This window comes from Bombus fervidus, chromosome 11 (assembly GCF_041682495.2).
Source record: "Bombus fervidus isolate BK054 chromosome 11, iyBomFerv1, whole genome shotgun sequence".
NCBI classification, from domain to species: domain Eukaryota; kingdom Metazoa; phylum Arthropoda; class Insecta; order Hymenoptera; family Apidae; genus Bombus; species Bombus fervidus.
Genome location: NC_091527.1, coordinates 78,036 through 93,827, shown reverse-complemented (window position 1 = coordinate 93,827; position 15,792 = coordinate 78,036). Strand labels below are relative to the sequence as shown.

The 15,792-nt window shown below is 27.3% G+C and overlaps 3 protein-coding genes across 4 annotated transcripts; 1 reads left to right on the top strand and 2 right to left on the bottom strand.

Moving 5' to 3' along the window:
- Positions 1-1,139: 1,139 nt before the first annotated feature.
- Mahj (LisH and WD40 domain-containing protein mahjong) lies at positions 1,140-9,889 on the bottom strand. 2 transcript variants are annotated; one of them, XM_072013410.1, is made up of 19 exons: positions 9,699-9,889; positions 8,630-8,906; positions 8,273-8,531; positions 8,004-8,182; positions 7,470-7,924; positions 6,926-7,397; positions 6,606-6,851; positions 5,925-6,302; positions 5,726-5,845; positions 5,267-5,566; positions 4,935-5,132; positions 4,570-4,823; positions 4,209-4,454; positions 3,902-4,088; positions 3,412-3,705; positions 3,117-3,318; positions 2,805-3,011; positions 2,441-2,680; positions 1,140-2,274 (listed from the first exon to the last, which is right to left on the bottom strand). In XM_072013410.1, exons 2-19 carry the CDS (start codon positions 8,888-8,890, stop codon positions 2,057-2,059), a joined length of 4,716 nt encoding a protein of 1,571 aa, XP_071869511.1. In that variant the 5' UTR covers positions 8,891-8,906; positions 9,699-9,889; the 3' UTR covers positions 1,140-2,056. The 2 variants fall into 2 exon arrangements, with proteins under 2 accessions (XP_071869511.1, XP_071869512.1); XM_072013411.1 differs by having other exon boundaries at positions 5,931-6,302.
- A 562-nt stretch (positions 9,890-10,451) lies between these two features.
- Positions 10,452-12,559, top strand: Vha26 (V-type proton ATPase subunit Vha26). Its single transcript, XM_072013193.1, has 5 exons — positions 10,452-10,632; positions 11,251-11,426; positions 11,553-11,721; positions 11,858-12,041; positions 12,177-12,559. The coding sequence occupies exons 1-5, from the start codon at positions 10,600-10,602 to the stop codon at positions 12,293-12,295; spliced, it is 681 nt and encodes a 226-aa protein (XP_071869294.1). The 5' UTR covers positions 10,452-10,599; the 3' UTR covers positions 12,296-12,559.
- Positions 12,560-13,295: 736 nt separating this feature from the next.
- Pex13 (peroxisomal biogenesis factor 13) lies at positions 13,296-15,659 on the bottom strand. The gene is made up of 5 exons (XM_072013188.1): positions 15,356-15,659; positions 14,761-15,039; positions 14,188-14,435; positions 13,853-14,032; positions 13,296-13,752 (listed from the first exon to the last, which is right to left on the bottom strand). The coding sequence occupies exons 1-5, from the start codon at positions 15,421-15,423 to the stop codon at positions 13,388-13,390; spliced, it is 1,140 nt and encodes a 379-aa protein (XP_071869289.1). The 5' UTR covers positions 15,424-15,659; the 3' UTR covers positions 13,296-13,387.
- Between the last annotated feature and the right edge of the window lie 133 nt (positions 15,660-15,792).

The window sequence follows — 15,792 nt, the reverse complement described above, 5'->3', positions numbered from 1 at the left end:
ATCCAATATCGTAAAGTTAAATACTTATGAATTAAAGAGAATGTCACTATTTTTGTGAACTGGTATACGCCCGTGGGTCCCTCTAGTATGAAAATCTTGTATGATAATAGGGTAAATTCTAGCGTCGCAAATTTAACTGTACAGCAGCGTAACTGAGACAACGAACAAAAGTTATTTAACAAATTGTTAATTAAATGTCAAAATTATTTATTAGTAACAGCTGTGATCATTCTCAAATTTCGTATTTACTTTCATTACCTTGGGAAAGAACATTGCCAATGCATAAATCGCTCGATTTCTAATATTGTAAACTCCAATCAAAATAATGTTTATTGCCATTAGTTAGTAAGAATTTGTCTTATTGGATAACAGATTAATCATAAATTGTCATATAAATCCGAATAGATAAATGAGTCACTCTGCGACTCAAAAGTAGAGAATCGCTAGAATCGTCACGCTGAACTCAGTGTCTAAATAAATTTCATTAAAGCGCAAAGTCGATCTATATAGTTGATCTATTATAAGTATTTGGTTTTAAATACAAATTATTGTTCAAATTAATCTTTGTTATTATGTATTTTTTCATTTAAATTAGTTGCGAGTTGGTCGAATTAGTTTTGGAATTGTTTGAAATTGTAACGCAGGCAGAGTGCTTTAGCACTCCAAGCGCTGCAACCCTCAATGTTGCAATTCCCTAAATGTTGGAAAGGCTATGCAACAATGATATTGAAAGTTCATTCGCTGAAAATTTTTCTTAATTTCTCTTGATTTTTGTTCATTTTTCAACTCATATTATTTCATTTATAACTCATATTATATGAAAAGTTGTTTTAAATATCAGCCATGGTAAACAACGTAGCAATACCGTTTTTGCAAGCCAGCAGTACCTCTGCAACTCGATTTATTTCATAGTCGTTATTGTGCTTATTTCAGCACGATTTTAGTGGTTCGAAACCTATCTAAAACAATAGAACTGCCAAAGATAGGAAAACTAAAAAGGGCGAAATGTCAAACTTTTTTAAGATTCCATGCATGGTGAATGAGAAGCAGAAAAATAGCTTTCAAGAAGACTTTCCCTTCAAATAAAGGAGACCCAATACAGTACAAATACAAAAATATTGATAGATTTGCTAAAAATTCATCATAAAGCATGGTTCTATTTATTAGAGCTGGCCTATACAAATTCACGATTCTTTATTAATAATAACAAATGACAGGATTAAATCAACTTTTTACAATCTCTCGTTTATTCTCTCATACATTCTTTCTCTCTCTCATATTCTTTTTTCATATACATAGGTATACTATTAAAGAATTCTGAAAACTTGCTGTTTCAACAAATCAAAATCCTAAAATAGTTAAAAATTTCTAGTGATCCTAAATGTGGTCTACCAATCAATAAAAATTTTTGCAATTATTTCAAATAGTGAGCGGATTCTTATGAATAATTCAGTGTTTTTGAGAATATGTAATACAAGTTCATTGAATAACAAATATCTTAAATAATAATATATACATTTAAATCTATAGATAAGAATTTCGATGGAAATTCAAAATTACATTAGCAATTAATTTTTTGCATCATTTAGCTCTTTGATGATTGTTGAGTAAATCGACTCAGAATTATTTCATTGGCCAATCTTTAATCATAATATAGTTTCATTTTAATATTGGCGAAAGGAATATATTTTAATATTTTTCAATATAAATTTTATGAAAGATATTCAACACCTCTTTAACACAAGAAATATTTGAGTTGTTTGTTATTTAATTAGTTGTAGTTTATCTAATAGCTCTGAATTGTACTCCTGCATATATAGAAATTGTACATATGCATGAAAATTGTACTGCTCCATATATAAAAAGTACATGGAATAAATAAATAAAATTGCTTAGTACAAAGTTTTTACTTAAATGCATATTTCCATTTCGCCAATAATAATAAACATTATTAAAAATATTATGTTATAATGAAACATCTTTCAGTCCCCACTGATTGGTCAAAAATGAAATAAATTTCTATATATAATGCACTGGAACTGTTGAAGATAAAATTTCATGATGATGAGGAAAGACTTTCGAGATCAATATCAGAAAGAAAAATGTCAGAGGAATCGGGAGATCTGCTGTAGTGTGTCATATTGTCTCCAGAATCATCTCCATCAGCTGAATCATCTTCATCATCATCGTCGTCATCATCGTCGTTGTTCTCACGATTACTTCGCTCATTTTCATCCCCATTCCCTTCTGTTGCTGCGTCCGGATTGTCCGCATCTATTTAAACATAAACATTATTATGCTTTTAAAGTAAATTGGTAAATAATTTTCAACAGAAGCAAAACAAATAAAAATGACTAATCCTCATGTAATCGTCATAACTTCTTAAAATACTGAAAAATTAAGTTGAAGTAGAATAAAGTTATATAAAAATATGACAAACCATCAGCGTTATTATCATCAGTGCTAGTATTCGAACCATCATCATCGCTTGCATCAAGATCTTCTTCATCATCATCCTCATCTGTTTCATCTTTATCACCTTTTCTTCTGCCAACATCATACAGCCTTACACTGGACTCATGATTCTCTTCGAATTCATTAACTATTTCAACTACTGCTATTTGTGTGTCAAATTTATTACAAGCCAATCCGTAAACTCCTCTTCTAACATCATAAGTTGCTATAATTATTTAATTATGATAATTATTTTTTATTTTAGATTGAATTAATTCAAAATATTCAACAGAATAAAAATTACCTAATAAATTCTTACAACAATTATTTAAATAACCACCGTAGCTTACCAATATTACTGTAGTCCAAAGCATCTAATGTTTTAAATGAAGTAATATAATTAGTTTCATCTATATTTTCTTTCTCCAGTGATACAGCATATATAATATTATTAACAGGAGAAAAGATTACTTCCATTTGATCAAGTGTTGGCACTGTTTTCAGCAAATGGAAAGTTCTTAAATCCCAAACCTCTGTATTCGACACTACTTCTATACCTATCAACAAATTATTTAATATTAAATATATTATTCTGTATTAGTAAATTTCACTCTATTTTAGTACAAATCTATTGTTAAATTATATGCGATTAATATCAGTACCATTAGGGTGAAAAACTCCATTAAGCGTTTGATTTAATTTATCAAATTTGTGAATTTGTTTCCCTGAATTTGCATCCCACAATATTCCATCATGTAAAACCAATTCATCATTCATACTAAAAGTAGCACGATTCATAGTGTATCGATTAGAAATTGAAGGAGCGAAGCTGGTTATTAATTGTCCAGTAGCTATATCATAAATCTGAAAAAAATTATAGAAATAATTACATATAGGCAGTTGTGAAAATTATCAAAACGTTTTCATGCTGATAATTATACAGAAAAAGAAACATACTGTTGCAATGCCACTGTCAGTTCCAATAATTCTATCTTGAAGTTTACCAAATTCAACATATTCTATGTTTTCTAAAGATAATTTTAAATCAAAGAATGTTCCTATACTCCAAAGTACAGACATAGGACTTCTCCATGGAGTAGAAGTTAATAACAAATTTCCACGTTGGTTGCATTCCATGTGATAAATATAAGATTCATGGCATGAATATGTCGCTTCCTCTAATCCTGTATGTATATTGTACATTTTTACATCTCCCGCATAAGTACCTAACATTAAATATTGTTGACAGGGCTGTAAAAATAATAACATACATTAAATTAGAAAATATTTTTTATACATATATATATTATTTATATATATTATAAATATATTATCACGAGTTTATTGTAATTATTTATTAAATATTTATATCAGCAAAACTAATGATAATATATAAAATATGAATATCTATGTATTTTTAATATTGATAAAATATAGATAACGTTACTGAAAAGATACAGTAGGTGAAGGTTGCAACATCCGTAGGCCGGAAAGTTTTTACAGGACAAAATCGGCTATAAATAAGTCTCCTATCCAATCTTCTACCATCCATGCCTAATGCTCTTTTGGCCAGTCTTACTGTTACATTTGTTGGTATTGAATTTTTTGTACAGGGATCTGGACATTTATGTGGTCTAAAATTAAATATTATTTTATTATAATATTATAAGAATCAAATAGTAAATAATATTAAAAACCTTTTAAACAAAATTCCACTTATAACACTTAAATAAATTAATTTTAAAAATACATACTCAAATAGATTAAATTGAGGGCAAGTAACCATAGGATTTTTACATAATGCATGTTGATTAGTTAAATATTCCGTTATAATAGAATCCAGTGTTATAGTAGATGGATTTGATGTAGCTACTCCAGGTCCTCCACCACCTGCAGGGTCTCTCGAAATTTGTTTCTGTAGTGATCGACATACTGTTGGCTGATTAATTGAGTGACAATTTATTTGATTGACTAGAGGCTGCTTATCGGATTGATTTTTTCTGAAATTATTTAAGTACTTAATTTATCTTATATTATTTATAACTCTCAAATAAAATCATATATAGACTCAATTAATAACTGACAGAAAAAATTATATCTATAATATAAACTTACTTTTGATTAATTTGTAATTTAATTAGTTGATTTGTGCTATTTGGAATAACATTTTGATTGAGGCAGTCAGAATGCTTCATGCGTATATTATTTCCGGAAGATAATGACGATGAACCCGAACCGGTATTTGAATGAGATATGTACCTAAATGATGAAGTAGGTGTGGTATTGTTTCGCGAAGTGACTTCTCTTTGATTGCATCTGTTCGTATTGTACAAATTTACCGTTGCGCTGGGAGAAAATCCATTTCTTGTCTAAACAAAAAATATATATATTTAAATTTCATGTATATGCTCTCTTTTCTATTATATCTATTCAACAAATTTACAAACGAAATTTGTTTAATTCTTATGGATATAACTTACTCCAGTAGTTGCAGGACTGCGGTAAGTAAATGGTTGATATGTACATACTGGTTTCATAATTGCAGAAGAATCTAAATTTGCTTCCCTGTGGAGTGTCGATGCAGTTTCTGTTAAGCTTTTTGACATTAAATGCTGATATATTAATTGATTTAACTGTTGTTCGTTATATTGTATTCTTGTTTGTGCCACTACATTTGCCTGTAAAGTTAAAATTTAGCGTTATTAAGAGAACAATAAAATGAAATCAAATATAAAAAATATATTGAAACAATAATTGAATTAAATTATTATGCGATACAAATTGAATTAAATAAGTTTAAAATAAAGCTTACTCTATGTAAACTGGCTAAAGAAATTTCATATTCTGCTCCGGTAGGTTTTGCTTCTCCAGAAACTCTTCCCATTAGCTCTAAAGCATACTTTTGAAACATAACATGTTCCTGCCTCTTTTCTTGAAGTATTGGATCTTTCATAAGTGCCTGAATTTGTCCATCAAAAAACATGGGGAGCTTACTAATTATTTGTCTGACTTTTTCACTTCGTGCCAAACCTGCCAAAGCTCGACAAGCCAATGCTCTTATACTATCTGCATCTGTGATCGGAGTTTTAACCATCATCAATTGTAACAAAACCTATAAAATAAAGAAGCAAAATTAAGTTAAATTAAGAAAAAAGTAATAGTGTTTAATACAAAAACTAAGTATTGCAAAAGAAATATTAAAATTGATCAAAACTGTTAATAATTAATATTTACTTAGATAAAATATGTATACATATTTATCAATATATACCATTATTCCATTATTAGACCTGACACTTCCCCAAATTTTTTGTATTAACTCTTCGCTATTATTATTTGCTTTTTTCTTAGCAGAACCTGTTATTGAGTATCTTGCTACATTACCACCAATCTGTAATGTAAAATAAATAGATAACTGTGACTTATTATTTTAAAGTTGTTCAATTATTTAATATTTATTTAATATATACCATTACCCTATTTATAGGAGCACAGACACAATTAATTACAGCTCTCAGTGCAGCCCTTTGTACATCAGGATCTGCAATAATTTCGCATTCTGCTGCAGCTAAGAGTAAGTTAATTGCCATTGTCATTGACATATCAGGCATGTCTACTCTTTCACAAAGTAATAACATCACTTTTGGCACTACAGAACAAATAGCTACTACATCTAAGCAAGAGCGAACCGTTTCTGCGCTGGAAGTTGTATGAACCCTGCCACTATAATTCCATTCTCTAGCAAAGGCAATAATTTGAAGAAGAAGCGTTATGCCTCCAAGACGATATAACTCTTCTACTGGCGGCCATACTGCTCTTACAGACATTAATTCTTGAAGTATTTCCACCTTTAATAAACATGAATTTAATAAATATTTATATTTCTCTATTATGAACCATTATATTATATTGTTATATGTTATAATATTATAATATATGTTATATGTATATGTTTTACGCTATATATGTTTTAATATTATGTCAAAAATAATAGTTTTGAAAATAATGAAAAATAATTAACTACAATTAACAGTTACCTTATATACAATATTTTTTAATTTGTTTTGAATTGAATTTAATACATAATATAAATTAGTACTTAATTATTAATACCATGAATACTATTAATACTTAAATTTGAATATTTTTACCTTTGCCTGAACTTCTTCACTGCTTAGTTTCACAGCCTTATAAGGTGGTAACGATGGTTGCCAGGTGTCACGCTCTGCTCTAGCATTTTCTGCTCTTTGTAATTGTTCAGTTTTAAGATGTAAATGGGCTTCCATATATCGTTTTAAAGCTACTGCAACATGCCTAACTATTTGCCTAGAAGCACATTCTTCATCATCGTTTAATGCTGGTTCTTCCTCTATGTTTAAAATTGGTAATGTGGAAATCTTAAAAAATGTATGTATTAAATACTAAAAAATTGATGCTAAAATTGATGAAAGTGATTTAAAACAATTCTTACCACATTGAAAAGTTTTCGAAGCCCATCCTGTGCATCAAATTCTTCAAGTATCACTTTAAATGGAAAAGAAAATCCAAAAAACATTGTTGCATGACACCTTCCAGAATCATGACTTCGTTCTAGGAGCCATAATGCATAGGTAACAAGATCTGAAATGACATGCTTTGGCAATAGACATACTCTTTCCATTGCATCTTCACAATATGCTAAGTAGTATAAACAGATAGAGACACCAGTAGCTGCAACACTGGGTCTTGGAACATCTAATAGCTTTTGAAGACCTCCAACATTAAGAAATTCAATAGAAAATTTTTTATGACACAGAAGGGAAGCTAAGTATTTCAGAGCTTCAAATGCTAAGCGACTGTCCTTCGTTTCTCTAACATTAATATACTTCAGAATCAGTTCTAAAGCATTTTGTTCAAATACATGACCTAAGAATTCTTGATATTCACCCATTGGAGTAAGATACCTGTTATAAAATAGAAATATACGTTTAATAAATATTTGGAAGTAATGTGAAATATGAAATTAATATCTTTACCTTAGTATTAACATTTGTCTTGTACCTAATGTTGGAGGATGCATCTGTATATTTCCAATGACATATGATTCCATCTCTGCCCATGAAGAATTAGAATTCCCTTCTAATAATGATGTTGATAATGTAGTGGAACTTTGCATTAAAGACGAATTTTTTTGCAAATTACACCGTACAGAAGAAGCATTCAATGATCTATTATGTGTACTTTGTGCCTTGGATGGTGTAACTTGATTATTTAAATTAGAATTTTTTGGCACAGACAAAGGTGGAGACATTATCTCTGGATACACTGTATTATTTTTTACAGGAGTTTCACATTCTGTATCGCTTTTTTTTTTCTTGGGTAAGGGAGCAGAATCTTCAGAGGACTGAGCACAGTCTTCTTCTTCTTCAGAAAAATAATTACTATGATTGGAACTTTTGAGAATTTCATTCTCTTTTCGTTTTTCTCTCACCTTTGAATACAATTTTTAATATTTAGTATTTACAAAATGATGTTCCTAAATATTATCATATACATTGAATTATTCTTACTTTTCTTTTCCCAGGCACACCTTTATTTTCTCCATCCCCTCCACTATTTCTGTCTTGACCAAAATGTGCAAATGGTCTACTATTAGCTGCGAGTTGTCTTTCTTCCTGAGCTTCCTCTTGTAATTTATGAAGCCTTTGTAACATCAGTGGTACCATTTTTGCATTTTGCTCCCTAAATCCTTTAGTAAAAATAACAAATAATTATTTCCTGAATTCTATATTCTAAATATTAATGCTAATATCAAGCTTTATTTAAAATTAAATGAAACCTGTAGCAATTTCCTGAACTTCCATTGCAGCAGCTACAAGCCCAGTTGCATAACTTTGCAAGGGTTCTACGCATTTTTCTGCCCAAGAAAACAGACGATGAATGAGTCCTTCCATATCTGGCTGAAAAACTGCAGAAGTTTCTAAACCAGGAAGTATATCAAGCATAAGACGACAGGCTGCAATATTGAGCTTTCTAACATCACGACCCGTAATACCCGCACGTGACCAATAAGTGTCCCTTAAGTAATCATTTATAAGCTGTTAACAGAATAATAAATTATGTAATAATCTTTCAAGTTATATATATAATAATTAACAACTATATTATTTCCTTTCAAATGCAATACTAGACTTACCTTAGTCATAAAATTATCTTTTCTAAATAATACTTTCAATATATGTCCAAAATTGCACTCTGGATCTGTGCGTGATGGATGTCTTTCATCAAATGGGTCAGGATCCATCTTTAAATAATTTTCTGTTTCTAGCTCTATAATTTCTGCCAGTCTTCGTAATGTTGGAACTGGATCATACGTAGGTGATGAATGTTCCTCTTCCCATTGTCTGAGAATTTGAACTACATCTGTTACTTCGGCCAATGATTCTGCGCTTGACATCTTTGTCCTTATTGTCCTATAAACACACATTTAATTAAGCTTATAGTTGTGAAACTCTCAAAAAATCCCCTAATATTCTTAGATTATTTGTTATATCTTTTGGTCTTTTAATTTCATAATTATATTAATAGGATTTTATTATTCTTATATCATACATATTTTTACTTTTATATTTAATAATACATTAATTCTATAAGATTTCAATTAAATATCCAACACATTTGTAATAAAATAACCATATAACACTGAAACTCAAATAGTCCAAAGCAAGGAATGTCTTTTCATCTATTAATTTCAATTACAAATTATTTTACTATGCATATTTAACAATTACTCCTTTCATAAATTAAGACTAAAACAAGTTAAGATTAATAGAAGTAAAATATCAATTTAGATAAAAATAAAATAATATGTTTATACAATTGTATATTACACAACAAAATGTAATTAACCAATTTCTATATAATTTGACAATTTTAAAAAAAAGCATAATTTCTAAAAGTTTTTAATAAGTAATCAATTATCGAACTAATTTCACTTTAATGTTTATTTAACATCTCAATGTTCTTAAATAATTGTTCATTAAATTTAAAAACTAATAACTTAACCTTAAAGTCGAATATACAATAAACAAAGATCAAGGTTTAGGAAAGAAAAGTGAAGAAGATTAATAGCACATTAATTATTGAACATAATTGTAGATACAAAAGACTGGAATATCGATAAAAACAATTTGTTAATGTTTTTTGAAAATCAGATAACGAAAAGCAGCATGTATATTATTAGGTTAGAGTCAATGAAACATTACCTTCTTGAAATTTATTTGACAGTTTACTCGTTTGACAATTATTACGGCGTATGTCACCTTTTACAGTGAATTATACTGTTAGATTGTAAGAGTATGTAAAATTTCAATTAAGAATGATGTTTTCTTATAAAAGTACGAAACGTAACCACCGACATGCACGCTGAAGACGGGCTAGTTAATTCAACTTTTCAAATATACTGAAATGTCACAATATAAAGTAGAATTTTTTTAAATGTATATGTTGATTTTAGAAATTAGTGTTTTCTAAAGAAATTTTGTATATTACGTTATAACAGAAATATTAAAAATTAGTAGTATACAATTTTTTTATTAAATATGCCGCTTCTGATACCGCTTAACCAAAAATTATTGAAATTACACAATGCAACATTTTTCAATAATTAATAATTCATCAATAACTTTTCATTAATTAAGATATAATAGTAGTAATTTTCATTAATTAAATATAGTCACAAAAAACAAAATTAATTTTTTTTCTAGATTTACATGTTTATTTCATAAAAAAATATTATTCTAAAATATTTATACTCAATATTTATATCCATATAATTTATGCATGTATTTTTATATTACATTAAAAGCAATAACTTTATAAAGACAATTATTTCATACATACATTATTTAAATTAAAGTTTGCAAACAAAGTATAGTAAATCTTGATTAGTTTTGAGAACACATACCGTGATATATATTTCAGCTAAATAAGTTAGTTTTATGAACACACTACCTGTGTCATATGATCGTCATTAACTGAAGATACTTTCATCAGTAGGCGTTGACTTCTCGAAAACTTCGATTTAGAATTTGTTCATCAAAAAAGTAAAGTAGTAATTAAGAAAGTCGTTACTATTGTAAAATCGAAGAATCCTTAAACTTCAAAATGGCATTAAGCGATGGAGATGTACAGAAGCAGGTAAAAAGTATTTCAATTGAAGTATTTACAAATTTCCTTGGAGCATCGATTTTAAGCTATTTTTGCATTTTATTCTATATTGTTGCTTGGATGAAATATTTGTTCCTGGCACTTTTTCTTGACAAAATTTTATTCTTATTGTCCTTCTTTTCAATAATGATTTAAACATCTACAATTCAGTATAAATAATAAATTTGATTGAATTAAATATTCTTCTTAAGTATTAAGTAACTTCAATTATGTTTATATAAATAATAATAACTTGAGTAGTAATTTTGTTTAAATCAAAGTTTTAACAATGTCAGTAATTTACTTTTTCGAAACAAAAAATTAACAAGTATAATACAACCATTGATTATTTAGTTGGATTCTATCAAAGTTAAAAATATTATTTCTTAAATATTAAAGTATTATTATTCTTTCATCTGGAAATATGTTTGGGTTTTAATTCAAATTCTGTTAATAAAATTTTATATATATATATATATATATATACTTATAAATTTATATTTTTGTAAAAAGTAAAAGGAAATGTATTAAAAAGTTGAATAAATTTAATTCTATATTTCTTTAATTAAAAATTAAAAATGTATATTTTTATAATTATTAATATTTTAGATTAATCATATGATGGCCTTCATTGAACAAGAGGCCAATGAGAAAGCAGAAGAAATTGATGCTAAAGCAGAAGAAGAATTTAATATTGAAAAGGGACGCTTAGTTCAACAACAAAGGCTTAAAATTATGGAATATTATGAAAAGAAAGAAAAACAAGTAGAACTTCAAAAAAAGATGTATGTTTGATATTATAAAAATAATTTTAACTATTATATACAAATATTTTTATAATATACTATTAAGAGAAGTTTTTTATAGTAAATAGGTTCTATTTAAATAATTCAATTTCTGTTATTTTATAGTCAATCATCCAACATGTTGAATCAAGCCCGTCTAAAAGTCCTCAAAATTAGAGAAGATCATGTTCGTAATGTACTTGATGAAGCTAGAAAGAGATTAGGGGAAGTAATGCAGGATATTTCACAATATAGGGAACTTCTGAAATTATTGATTGTACAAGGATTATGCCGGGTACAAAACTTTACAGATGTTTAAATTTTCTCTTCATAACATTTATTATTATTTTTACTTTTAGTCATTGTTTTTCTTTATAGAAAAAGGGTATAGACGTTTGCAAAATTTATCTTTATGTATCTGTAATTTTTAGTTAACAGAAAGCCATGTTGTTGTTCGAGTACGTCAAGTAGACGTTCCTCTAGTAGAATCACTTTTTGATTCTGTTCAAGATGATTATAAACAAATAACAAAGAAAGATGTCACAGTTAAAATTGATCAAGATAACTTCCTTCCTTCTGATAGTTGTGGTGGAGTTGATTTACTTGCAGCAAGAGGTTAGTAGATAATGCATACTTTTTAATAAATTGCACAATATTCTTATATATTTAACAAAAACAAGATTTATCATTTATTTCAATTTTTTACGTTTTTTTAACTAAATTAAGTGATTCATATCATTCTGTTTTTAGGGCGTATAAAAGTCAGCAATACTTTGGAAACGAGATTAGAATTAATAGCACAACAATTAGTACCAGATATACGTTCTGCCCTATTTGGATCCAATCCTAATCGCAAATTCGATGATTAAAAATTTCCTCTCACACTTTCTTTTTCTCTTCTTTTCATACTATTTTCCTTTCTAACAAAACATTCCCTTCTTTAGAATGCTAAAACAACTAAGAATCTGTTGTGTAGATCGTAGAATCTGTTGTTCATATTGTTGAAAAGAGAGAGAAAGTGAAATTGTAAATTATATAAATATACATATATACACATATATGTGTGTGTATTCAAACTATTATTGCACACATATTCAATATACATATATATCTATAAAGTATTTTATGTGAAAGCGATTGTAAATTCCTTAAAAGTGATCCTTAAAAATCAATTTCCTTTCTTTTACTTCAATTAAGTTACTTTTAATTGTAATTTCGTAATTTTTATCTGCCATGGTAAGTACAATTATTATTTAAAACAGGAAAATCCTTTAAAACGACATATTACAAGTATTTATTTTTTCTTAGAAGTTTCTTATACAATGAAAGAGATTTTTTTGCAGATTAAGATTTTCTATATAGCTTTATATATATATTGTAAGAATAAACAACTGTATTGTTTCATAATATTTAATTTTTTAAATGCAACAAATAGAACAATATTTGTTTAAGTATCCAATTTACTTTATAAACAAAAATTAAAATAAATTTTATATGAATTTACTGATAGAACAGATTGAGTATCAAAACTATCATTATTATAAATGGCGGTATAAATACAAATACTATATAGACTTATACATTATATGCTAGTAATTCCACTTACTATACCCATTAAAAGAAACAACTTAAAAAGTTTGATCTTATAATACATAAATTTTAAATATTTCCCATTTTAATCTAAATAAAATTTTAATTCCTTAAAATATAATTATTTTATAACTTAAATTGTTAGTTATATTTATCAGAAACCATTATTTCCATATTTCTAAAACTCCATTTATGTTAGTGGTATAAATTTATATTTCATATAATTTGGTCCAAAACAAATTTCTCTTGTTTCGAATTTAAGTTACAATAAAAATGAAATGTAGAAAAGTTTCAAAATTTATTGGATATAAATTCTAGTGTATTGTTGAAAGTTATAAAACATTTAATAAAATCATTTAAAACCAACTTCCCTATGCTTCATTTTCAACAGTTCTATCATTTCTTATAGGCTGTGAATCCTTTCTATTGCTATGATTAGAACTTTCATTTGTAGAAGATTTTTCTTCATTTACAGAGTTTGTTTCATTATCCCTTTTCACTTTTTTCAATTGTCCTATAACTTTAATGTAATTGCAAGGAATAAGACCAACATTTACATTATCAGTAGCTTTGCACCATCCCGGCAAATTTTTTGGTTGTAGGGACTTGGGTGCAATATAGACTTTTTGACCAGCTTTTATACTGAGTTCATCATTGTGAGTGGCAACAAAGTCATATAACACTGTTGCAATATATACGGGTTCCTCAATATCTTGCCATTCTTTTGGATCTTTTCCTAAAGATTAAATTCTTATTTAGTCACTTTATTTTATATGTAAAAAATTCATAACACATAATCTTTAAATAGCTATCAAAGGTATTTTATGTTTTAGTACCTTTTATTTGCATGTTTTTAATATTATTCGAAATTTTATGAATTATATAAGGTACTACAAAGAATACACTGAATATTAAAAACCCAGACCAGTAAGAAGAATTATGAACATTTACACTTCTAACTTTTGCTAGTGATTTATCCCATAACTCTTCGTTTATTGAATCTTGATTTTGATAACCTAAAAGAATATTTAATAAAAAATACGAATAAGAATGTACATTGTACATTTTTCATTTACAATACGAAACAGATTATGGTTAGTATAACATATTGTTAACTCATATCGTACAACTACATATCATGTAAACTGTAAAATATAATAGAAAACCTTACCAGTAGAGTGTACAATCTTCCTGTACAACCATTTAAAAAATCTAATTAAAGCAAAAGTGCTAAGTAACTGATTTACAGTGGAGCGTAATTTTCCAACATTTTCTGCAACATTTAAAATTGCTCTGAATGAATTTGTTAAAGCAAAATATGTGGATTCCAATAGCATTGTCATAGATGAAAATGTATGAAGAACTGTCTCGATCAACTGAAAAGTTGACCTGGTATTTTCCTCAACATATTGGGAAAATCTGTAAACAAGTCCAAACAACTATTACTAACTTATTTCATTATTTCTATCAAAATTCAGTTAACTATTTAATTAATTTTCATATTTCTTTTATATCTATATTCTATATCAATAGTTCATATCTATAATCAATAATTTTGGAAATTGTTTATCACATTTGAAGATTGTAAATTACATATAAAAACATTGAGAATTCTATATATTTTTTATCATTAGGAATCGAGTCACAAAATCTTCTATTATTACAAACAAAATGAAAAATGAATTGAAAAGATTAAATATGACATAACACATGAAATAAATATGACACGTTATAGGCTTCTTACCTATTTTCGGCATCACCACTGTGTCCACCAAACATTCCATAATTATTATAATTGGAATATGGACCATATGAACTATATGAACTATATCCTCCATATCCATTAAATCCCCTATATTGATTACCATATCCACCAAATCCGTATCCTCCATAATAATTAGATCCGAATGGTCTATGATCACTAAGTCCAGAATAATTTTGGACTGGTTGACGCGGAGGTATTGGTGGAGGATTTCCTGGTTGAAGATTTGAAGAAGGAAATGGTGATGACGTATTTGGTATACTGCAATAAAACCATTTTATTTAAAAATAACAGCATCATTCCATTAAATAGAGAAGAAACTTATTATTGTTTAAATACTATTAACTATATTATTTTTAATTGCAGATTAGAATAAAATTTCAAAAATGTGAATAGAATTACTATTTTATAAATGTTCCATGATTTGAAGCAAAAAATGACTTTGATTACTTTTTTTAAATAAGGTATCACCTAAATCTTATCAACATGTCTTAAATTATTTGATAATTTATCATCAATTATTAGATATAAGATTATAAATATTATCTTAAAATAAATTTTTACATAAAACCAGTACCTGTTTATGATGTTAGGTACATTTTTTAGGTGATTTCCATTAATCCCATTTATTCTTTCCGGCGCCATACTTTACGATAATATGTTTATTACGTTCATCATGTCGTTCGCTGTACAAAGTTCATAACCTCTCTACTTATACAAAAATACTTAATACGGAAAGACAGAGTTCTTATTGATAATTGTATATGTATTATCTGATATTATTTTCTATTATAGAACTCCAAACTGTTATGTTTTCAAACTGATTTTTTTACAGTAATATTCTTAGAACATAGTTACTAAAAGTTCGATATTTATTATTTTCAATCTAATTCATTCAATTCAAAAAATAAAATTCATAATATTAAAAAAAATATATATATATATATATATATATATATATCCGATATCGAGAAATTTGTGATATTGATATTAATATTATAAGATAATAGAAAA